The following is a 10543-nucleotide window of genomic DNA, read 5'->3' as shown; positions in this document are numbered from 1 at the left end:
GAGCAGGTAGATCTGTCGACTCTCGACATGGGGGGCGGGGAGTGGGTTGGGGGGGGGGGGGGCTCGCCGTCGCGGGGAAATCGGCGGCGAGGGGGAGTAGGTGGGGAGGAGTCGCGGTCGCGAGCGAGAGCATCAGCTTGTTCCCGAAAGAGAGATTATTCAATTGGCTCATTAAGTAAATATGTCAAATGAGATAAGACGGAAACATATTTCTGAGCGTGTGATCAACAGCTACAGGTGAAAGTGGAGAATGGTAACATTACAACACAACAGCCGTAATCCATGAAAGCTAGAATCTCCCCAGGGATCGATGATGAGCACCAAGGCAAGCAATCCATTCGTAGTTACCACACGCTGGCCCAATACGCTAGCAAAGAAGAAATTATCCTGCTGACATGTATAGGAGCGCATGTTCAGGCAATAACACCACTGGCACAACATAGATAGAATAACTGTAACCACATATCACACGCGAATAACCAACCTGAAATTAAACTCCGTATTATACGCCCCAATTCGATCGAAAAACTAGGCATGGACTAGCGGGTATCAAACGTACATGTACTTCGCGCGGTGGAGCGCGGGTAATCATCTACTCCCTCCGTTCCATAATGTAAGACGTTTTTTAACTTAGTGTAGTGTCAAAAAACGTTTTACATTATGGGACAGAGGGAGTATATACTTTTATTCGTGGTCTAGAGTGATGACATATAAGTCACATAATCAAAGTCCGGGACCAAATTTGTGCAACACGACAAGTTGAGGGACAAAAGGCATAGCATTCACTCGTTTTCTACATGGTGCACTTTCCGTGCAATTCTAATTTCGAACGCCATGGCCTCGAAAATTTTCAAATGTCGGAGATGAACTTGAACTACGGTGCAAAGATATCAAAATGCTAAACCATTATGTTATGATTATATTATAAACAGTACCAGCGATACACATCCAACAAGAAGTCCAACTAATTGTGTTCTAGGAAAAATAATTCCAGCCAACCAGCCTGCTACGGTACAGCCAATCCAGCCTGCAGATTCTTTTCTATTCCAGTAAACTAAAATGAACAATTCTCGGATTCTGACACAAGATCACAACTTAAGCGCATCCGACGACAACAGGGATTTTCAGGTTGCAATCACCTTCTATTTTTTCTGGTGCTTCAGAGTATCCATCAGCGAAACTCTGTTTTCATTCTGGCACCGCCGGGGACAGCAATGGCACAAGTAGAGACCATTGACTGGCTCACAACTTGTGAAGAACAGGAACTCCATGTCCTGGCAGACTCTATTTATGCTGCTTAGAATATTTATCAGTCTACTGGCACAATCTTCGCCTTTCAAACAGTAGAGCTCGACGACCTTAAGAGTTTTAGCCATCTCGAGCATAAAAGTCAGAAAGCCCCACTGGCACATTTCTCCTCCAAAATCCTCGAACACCAATTTGTTGAGCGAATGCTCGATGCACCGGATAGAAGTTGTCATGTCCCATGATTCTGGAGCAACCCGCTGCGAAATTGACCGACTGTCTGCCTGCAAACGCCGACCGTGATTAACAAGCAATGCATGGTAGAGCTATGTAGATTGGTGGTTAAGGAGAGCTGAGCTGCAATGATTACCTCGACATGGAGCGTCTCAAGACATGGGAAGCATTTGAGCAACTGAGCAACGAAGGTGGTATGTCCCTTCTCTGAGAAGGGCACTTGGATGGCCAAGGTCTTCACGCTGCACATCAGGGTAGTGGACTGCAAGATGCCTCCCTGCAATATGCAAAACATGACATAGGAAGCAAAGATACTTACTTTCAAAGCAGCATCAGCCGAGTTTTAGCTGCAACAAACAGAAGAAAAGGCAAAGCATTTACATCGAAAACGGTATCACGCAGCACGAGAGGCCCGACGTTCTTCCCCAAGTACCCCAGCACCTGCAGCTTGGGGGCCGAAACAATTTTCACCGTCGCTCTGCCACTCGGCAAATGGATGCCCACCAGTTCTTCAAGGCTCGGGGCGTCCTCGACAACGAGCTCACTCAAGTCGCCCAAGTCGCCGTACAGCCGTACCAGGCTCCTGGACCTGAGGCGGATTTGCTTGACCCCGGTGATGTTCTTGAGCTTTGCGCACTCCAGGGATGGGCAATGAGCAAGCATCGCCTGCAGGGCGTCCTGGGACGTTCGGACATTGGACAGGCGGAGCGTCTTGAGGGCGGGGAGCCGCAGCGCGTCCATCTCCGCTTCCTTGGGAAGGTCGCAGAAGCACACTCTTAGGGTTTCGAGGGAGGCGAGCTGGAGGAGCGACGCGGGGAGGGTCGGCCTCCAGACCGTGTACAACATGTCGACGTCGACTTCTCGGACACCGCAGCTCGCGAGGACGGGGAACCAGCCGCTGACGACGCCCATGCGATTGTTGAACCCCTGCCCATACATCACGAAGCGGAAGCTGCGGATGCGGATGTGACGGCGCGAGGCGAGGATGGAGTCGACGGCGCGGATGAACCAGTCGCAGCCGCGGCCCGCCTCCGGCGGGAACGGCTGGCACGCGTTGAAGTCGAGGAGGTACTGGTCGAACAGGCGGCGCCACCGCGAAGAGAGCGCCGTCGAACGGGCGGCGTCGCGGAGCGGGAGGTAGGAGAGGATGCACAGCAGGATCGCGTCCGGGAGTTCGCCGATGCGGTCCTGGGCCGCCGCGTCGCCGACGCCGACGCCGACACCGCCGCCGGACTCCGCGCGACGGCGTTTGGCCGCCCTGCCATCGAATTTCCTGCCGGCGTTCACACTCGGGGTCGGGGAAAGCGGCGGGGGCTCGCCATCTCCGCCGCCGCGCCCGCGCCTCGCGCGAGAGGGAGAGGGGTTGGCCGCCCTGCCGTCGAATCCCTCATCGGAGCGCAGCGGGGCGTCGGCGTCGTAGGAGGGCGGGCGATCCGACGACACGATCTGACCTCGCTGCGACGAGGTCGTGGAGACGGTGGCGGGGGAGTAGACGCAGCACATGCCTACTCCATCGGATGGAGAGTTCTGGAAGAACTTCGTCCGTAAGGAATTTGTTGTCCCCTCGCCGGATCCGGATCCTCGTTGCATAGGTAACGGTTTCTGTCTGGCAGATCCTGCTGTCAGGTCCAATCCGCGCCGTCCATCTGAAACCAACGGTTGGATCTTGTAGTCGCACAGCTGTGGCCTCCACCTACCCACGCCGTCCATGAAGTGGAGGTAGCCGCAGTTGCAGCCGAACCACCTTCCGGCATAGGTTTATTATATTCAAAAGTACTCCCTCCGTAAACTAATATAAAAGCATTTAGAATACTAAAATAGTGATCTAAACGCTTTTATATTAGTTTACAGAGGGAGTAGTATTTTTCTTACAGAAAACTTTGTTATATATCGTTTTGACTCATAGCAAAGAAAAAAAAACCGTTTTGACTATTTTCATGCATATCTCAATCAACTATTAAAAGGGAGTTGGTGGGTTTTTCTCACCCACCTTCTTGTTACTTTTTTCCTCTTCACACACCTCCTTCGTTTGAAATAACGTAAATCAAATCGGTACTCCCTCCTTCTCAAAATCTTAGGCGCTTTTTTCGAAAAAAGTTCCAAAATCTTAGGCGCCTAAACCTCTCAGCCTGCACAACTCTCTCAGTTAATTTATTCTAACTAAGGCTAGTCCATGCGGTTAGACAACAACACTTTGTGAGTTCTCGTAGAAACAACAACACTTTGTGCAGTTGGGCCTTCTCTCCCTCCATTTTTTCTTACCATTTGTTGTTTTTCAGAATCGGTCAACCACCTTTGTTAGGTGAGATCGTGAATGAATCATCTAATCATACGACGACTCGCCAACAACCAGTTGTACGCTAATTTTCGTGCCAAAAAGTTTAGGTGCCTTAGAAATTGGGGAGGGAGTACTTTTTGTTTGTCCTACTGGAAACCATTTCCTTCATTAACTCTATTAAATCTTGCCAAAATCATGTCTTGCATTAACTCAATTTACTCAAATCAAATGTTAGCAAACCTCAACTAAATCAAAACTTTCCTGGTCTTCCCCTATTCAATTCAAATCAAATATTATTAAACCTCAACTAAATCAAAACTTTCCTTGCCTTCCCCTGTCCAAATCTAACCAAATATCACCTTGCCTTCCTGTACACATACTCAAATCTTAGCGAAATTTGGAATATGGTGGGTGTAATATATATGTCAGACACGATTGTTGTTGAACCATTAGAATATGTATGCCCCCGTTGCAATGCATGGGCAATTAGTTAGTTAGTATAAGTGCAAAACTGATGTATTGAAGACTGTTAAAGTCAAATGTGTCTTATTTGTAAAAAATGAACGGACTATAAAAAAGTGATAATCTAGGCTATCATAAGCATTTTGATTTCAAGAATATATATGATCTATTAAGAATCAGTATACTATATATGAAAAAGTGATCAATCGTTGTGTTACAACGTCCCTTGCACTCGTCCTAGTTACTTTTGTATTTGAATTTACATTTCTAACCACATGTCCAACATCTAACGATGTGAGGCAAGTTGTGATATTTTTACAAAGGATATGACTACTATGATCCACATTTGCAAAAAAAACCCACTAGTCCCTGATACGATCCCATCCTTGCCTCACCAAAAAAATAACGGAAATAAATTTTGGCCAAAAATTAACATAATTTTAGTGATACTTGATAATTGCCCATGTGTTGCAATGGGGTGTAAATATTCTAATATGTTCGCCCATGATTGCCTGTCCATATTAATGTGATTGTATAAATAATTGTTCGTCAAACCCATGATTTACATACCTAAATAATTTTTAGAATTTTATTTGATAATCATTTATTTTATAAATAATTGTTCATCAAGCTGTTCAATGGAGGGAATGAGAGCTCTACCATTGAACTGGACGACTCCTTTGATGATACCAGGAGGCATTTTGTGCAGCAAATGCAGGAGTATGAGGTCAAGGTGGCTTTTAAAAGGATGAAAGGAGGCAAGACGATGTCCCCTGACTGTATCCTCATTGAGGTGTGAAGAGGCCTCAGAGACATAGCGATAGTATGGATAATTACGCTTGTCGACCTTATTTTTTGCGCAAACAAGATGCTAGAAGAATGGAGACATAGTATATTAGTACCAATCTTCAGGAACATGGGGATCTTCATAGTTGTACTAATTACCGTAGAATTAAGCTAATAAGCCATACAATGAAGTTATGAGAGAGAGAGAGAGAGCCATTGAGCACCGCTTAAGAAGAATGAGAAGCGTGACCAAAAAGTAGTTTGATTTCATGCATGGGAGGTCGACATAAAAGTTATTTTCTTAGTACGACAACTTATGGAGAAACACAGAGAGCAAAAAAAAGGACCTGCATATCGTGTTCATTAACTTGAAGAAGGCCTACGATAAGATACCGCGGAATGTCATGTGATGGGTCTTGGAGAAACACAAAATCCCTAGAAAGTACATTACCCTCGTCAAGGAAATGTGCGGTTATGTTGTGACAAGTGTTCGAACAAGTGATAGCGACACTTATGACTTCTCGATTAAAATAGGGCAGCACCAGGGGTTAGCTTTGAGCCCGTATCTTTTTGCATTGGTGATGGATGAGGTCACAAGGGATATAAAAAGGAGATATCCCATGGTGCATGCTCTTTGTGGATGATGTGGTGCTAGTCAATGATAGTTGGATGGGGTTCATAGAAAGTTAAAGCCATGGAGACAAACCTTGAAATCGAAAGGTGTTAGGCTTAGTAGAACCAAAACCGGGTACATGAGGTGCAGTTTTAGTGCTACTAGGCACGAGGAGGGGGTTAGCCTTGATGGGCAGGTGGTACCTTAGAAGGACACCTTTCGATAGTTTGTGTCAATGTTACAGAAGGATGGGGATATAGATGAAGATGTGAACTATCGAATCAAAGCCGGATGGATGAAGTGGCGCCAAAGCTTTTGGCGTTTTCTGTGACAAAAGAGTGCCACAAAAGCTAGAAGGTAGGTTTTATTGGACGACGATTCGACCCACAATGTTATATGGCACCGAGTGTTGGCTGACTAAAAGGCGACATGTTCAACAGTTAGGTGTAACGGAGCAAACCAACCTATGATTGGATTGTTAGGAGGACAGTGGTATCCCCAACCCACCAGGGTTCAAGTCCTGGTGCTCGCATTTATCCTGGGTTTATTTCTGAATTTCCTGTGATGCCCGTTTAATGGGAGTTGACATTACCATCCACTACGAGGCGCCTACAGTGACTTCGTCAAATCTCAAGATAATATGCCGGCTCAGTCTCTTGGAGGTGCTCATAGGGGTAGGGTGTGCGTGGTACGTTCATAGTGTTGGGGAACGTAGTAATTTCAAAAAAATTCCTACGCACACGCAAGATCATGGTGATGCATAGCAACGAGAGGGGAGAGTGTCGTTCACGTACCCTCGTAGACTGTAAGCGTAAGCGTTATGAGAACGCGGTTGATGTAGTCGTACGTCTTCACGATCCGACCAATCCAAGTACCGAACGCACGGCACCTCCGAGTTCAGCACACGTTCAGCTCGGTGACGTCCCACGAACTCCGATCCAGCAGAGCTTCGAAGGAGAGTTCCGTCAGCACAACGGCGTGATGACGGTGATGATGATGCTACCAACGCAGGGCTTCGCCTAAGCACCGGTACGATATGACCAAGGTGGATTATGGTGGAGGGGGCACCGCACACGGCTAAAAGACCAACTGATCAACTTGTGTGTCCATGGGGTGCCCCCCTCCCCCGTATATAAAGGAGTGGATGAGGGGGAGGGCCGACCCTCTACTATGGCGCGCCCTGGGGAGTCCTACTCCCACCGGGAGTAGGATTCCCCCCTTCCATGTAGTAGGAGTAGGAGAGAAGGAAAGGGAAAAGAGAAGAGAAGGAAGGAGGGGGCGCCGCCCCTCCCCCTAGTCCAATTCGGACTAGGCCTTGGGGGGCGCGTAGCCTCCCCTCTCTCTTTCCCCTAAAGCCCAATAAGGCCCATATACTCCCCGGCGAATTCCCGTAACTCTCCGGTACTCCGATAAATACCCGAATCACTCGGAACCTTTCCGATGTCCGAATATAGTCGTCCAATATGTCGATCTTTATGTCTCGACCATTTCGAGACTCCTCGTCATGTCCCTGGTCTCATCCGGGACTCCAAACTACCTTCGGTACATCAAAACACATAAACTCATAATACCGAACGTTAAGCGTGCGGACCCTACGGGTTCGAGAACTATGTAGACATGATCGAGACTCGTCTCCGGTCAATAACCAATAGCGGAACCTGGATGCTCATATTGGCTCCCACATATTCTACGAAGATCTTTATCGGTCAAACCGCATAACAACATACGTTGTTCCCTTTGTCATCGGTATGTTACTTGCCCGAGATTCGATCGTCGGTATCTCAATACCTAGTTCAATCTCGCTACCGGCAAGTCTCTTTACTCGTTCCGTAATGCATCATCCTGCAACTAACTCATAGTCACATTGCTTGCAAGGCTTATAGTGATGTGCATTACCGAGATGGGCCCAGAGATACCTCTCCGATACTCGGAGTGACAAATCCTAATCTCGATCTATGCCAACCCAACAAACACCTTCGGAGACACCTGTAGAGCATCTTTATAATCACCCAGTTACGTTGTGATGTTTGATAGTGCACAAGGTGTTCCTCCGGTATTCGGGAGTTGCATAATCTCATAGTCATAGGAACATGTATAAGTCATGAAGAAAGCAATAGCAACATACTAAACGATCAAATGCTAAGCTAACAGAATGGGTCAAGTCAATCACATCATTCTCTAATGATGTGATCCCGTTAATCAAATGACAACTCATGTCTATCGCTAGGAAACTTAACCATCTTTGATTCAATGAGCTAGTCAAGTAGAGGCATACTAGTGACACTCTGTTTGTCTATGTATTCACACATGTATCAAGTTTCCGGTTAATAAAATTCTAGCATGAATACTAAACATTTATCATGAAATAAGGAAATAAATAATAACTTTATTATTGCCTCTAGGGCATATTTCCTTCAATCTCCCACTTGCACTAGAGTCAATAATCTAGTTCACATCGCCATGTGATTTAACACCAATAGTTCACATCACCATGTGATTAACACCCATAGTTCACATCGTCATGTGACCAACACCCAAAGGGTTTACTAGAGTCAATAATCTAGTTCACATCGCTATGTGATTAACACCCAAAGAGTACTAAAGTGTGATCATGTTTTGCTTGTGAGAGAAGTTTAGTCAATGGGTCTGCCACATTCAGATCCGTATGTATTTTGCAAATTTCTATGTCAACAATGCTCTGCACGGAGCTACTCTAGCTAATTGCTCCCACTTTCAATATGCATCCAGATTGAGACTTAGAGTCATCTGGATCAGTGTCAAAACTTGCATGGACGTAACCCTTTACGATGAACCTTTTGTCACCTCCATAATCGAGAAACATATCCTTATTCCACTAAGGATAATTTTGACTGCTGTCCAGTGATCTACTCCTAGATCACTATTGTACTCCCTTGCCAAACTCAGTATAGGGTATAAAATAGGTCTGGTACACAGCATGGCATACTTTATAGAACCTATGGCTGAGGCATAGGGAATGACTTTCATTCTCTCTCTATCTTCTGTCGTGGTCGGGCTTTGAGTCTTACTCAACTTCACACCTTGCAACACAGACAAGAACTCCTTCTTTGACTGTTCCATTTTGAACTACTTCAAAAAAATTTCAAGGTATGTACTCATTGAAAAAACTTATCGAGCGTCTTGATCTATCTCTATAGATCTTGATGCTCAATATGTAAGCAGCTTCACCGAGGTATTTCTTTGAAAAACTTCTTTGAAATACTCCTTTATGCTTTCCAGAAAATTCTACATTATTTCCGATCAACAATATGTCATTCACATATACTTGTCAGAAATGTTGTAGTGCTCCCACTCACTTTCTTATAAATATAGGCTTCACCCGCGAGTCTGTATAAAACTATATGTTTTGATCAACTTATCAAAGCATATATTCCAACTCTGAGATGCTTGCACCAGTCCATAGATGGATTGTTGGAGCTTGCACAATTTGTTAGCACCTTTAGGATCGACAAAACCTTCTGGTTGCATCATATACAACTCTTCTTTAAGAAATCCATTAAGAATGTAGTTTTGACATCCATTTGCCAGATTTCATAAAATGTGGCAATTTGCTAACATGATTCGGACAGACTTAAGCATCGCTACGAGTGAGAAAATCTCATCGTAGTTGTAACATCCCAAAATTCTAAATTTTGGAATGTTATAATAAACAGATAGATTGGATTGATTGTTTGATTGATTGACTGAAAGTGAGTGAAATTCGAAATCTTTTGAAAGTTAAATGAGAGGGAATAAAAGGACTTTCCCAAACTTTCATTTTGCTGTTATGATCTCCGTGAATTCAAATTCTTTTCACCACAAAACCCTGGAGAGAAGATGACATGACTTCTTCCAATTATTTAAATGACAAGGGGTGTTGAAAATATTTGAATATCATTTGAAAATATTTCCCATTCCGAAACTTTATGCAACTCAATGATTTTCACGAGCGAAGATAAAATGACTTCTTCAAAACATATGAAATAGGAGTTGGGAGTTTCAAAGGATTAAATTCAAAGTCCCATTGAAATTATTTTTTCCAATATTGGACTTATTTGAGTTTTATTCAAATTATTTTTCTCCAAAATAAAAATATACAGAAAATAGGGTAACATGATTCCCTACATCAGAAAATTGGAGAGAAATAAATTTGAAATCATTTTGGTTTTTTTAAAATGATTTTTATTGGATTTTATTAAGGCAGTAGCACTTTTTGCTTTATTTAAATTTGTGAGGATTTTATTTGACTTCACAAAAATGTTCGCGTTGTAGGAAATCTTTTTCTGAAAATTTTGATATATTATATGCCTATATAATATTTTCATTTTCTTTTGTTTTTATTATTTCTTTCTCTGTTTATAAAAAAAAACCTCCGCCGAACTGGGCCGGCCCAGCTCCCAGGCCAGGCCGCGGCCCAGCCCAGCTCGCCCGTCGCCCCGTCCCCGATCTCCCGCAGGAGACCGGCTCCCGCACGCCGACCGCCGCCGCCATGGATGCCGTGTCGCCCCCGGCCTCTTCCTACCCCTCCTCCACGCCACCTCCTCGCCCCCCCTCTTAAAAGGCGCCGCCTCGGCCCCCTCTCTCCTCTCTCTCTCTGCCCCGCCGCCGCATCTCGCCGCAACAGCCGCGCCCGCCGCCGCCGGCGAGATCCGCCGCCTCGCCCCGCGCTCCTCCGTCGCCCTCGGCCACTGCCATCACCACCGCCGTCACCGCCGCGCCACGCCGCCCCTTCCCCGCTACTCCGCAGTCGCCGCCGACGCCCGGAGCCGTCGCCCCGTTCATCGCCGAGCCGCCGCCGTCGTCTTCTCCGGCGACGTCAACGCCCACCGCCGCGGTAAGCCACCGGCCGCCCTCGTCCGTTCGATCTAGGATGGACGGCTAGGATTAGATCTAGTCGGTTTTATTTT

At 45.8% G+C, this 10543-nt stretch overlaps 1 protein-coding gene across 1 annotated transcript; it reads right to left on the bottom strand.

The window, feature by feature from the left end:
* Positions 1-890: 890 nt before the first annotated feature.
* LOC109768193 (FBD-associated F-box protein At5g60610) lies at positions 891-3057 on the bottom strand. The gene is made up of 3 exons (XM_020326938.3): positions 1861-3057; positions 1616-1756; positions 891-1529 (listed from the first exon to the last, which is right to left on the bottom strand). The coding sequence occupies exons 1-3, from the start codon at positions 2980-2982 to the stop codon at positions 1143-1145; spliced, it is 1650 nt and encodes a 549-aa protein (XP_020182527.1). The 5' UTR covers positions 2983-3057; the 3' UTR covers positions 891-1142.
* Between the last annotated feature and the right edge of the window lie 7486 nt (positions 3058-10543).

Source organism: Aegilops tauschii, chromosome 3 (genome assembly GCF_002575655.3).
Source record: "Aegilops tauschii subsp. strangulata cultivar AL8/78 chromosome 3, Aet v6.0, whole genome shotgun sequence".
Taxonomy (NCBI): domain Eukaryota; kingdom Viridiplantae; phylum Streptophyta; class Magnoliopsida; order Poales; family Poaceae; genus Aegilops; species Aegilops tauschii.
The sequence above is the reverse complement of the archived record's forward strand: the minus strand, read 5'-3'. Positions and strand labels throughout refer to the sequence as shown.

Bases quoted from the DNA above. Each gene is read 5' to 3' on its own strand.
- LOC109768193 (XM_020326938.3), bottom strand. From the start codon at position 2,982: ATGTGCTGCGTCTACTCCCCCGCCACCGTCTCCACGACCTCGTCGCAG. The intron at 1,757-1,860 runs GTAAATGCTTTG...TGCATATTGCAG, and splicing joins TGCGTGATACCGTTTTCGAT to GGAGGCATCTTGCAGTCCAC. The intron at 1,530-1,615 runs GTAATCATTGCA...CGGCGTTTGCAG, and splicing joins TTGAGACGCTCCATGTCGAG to GCAGACAGTCGGTCAATTTC.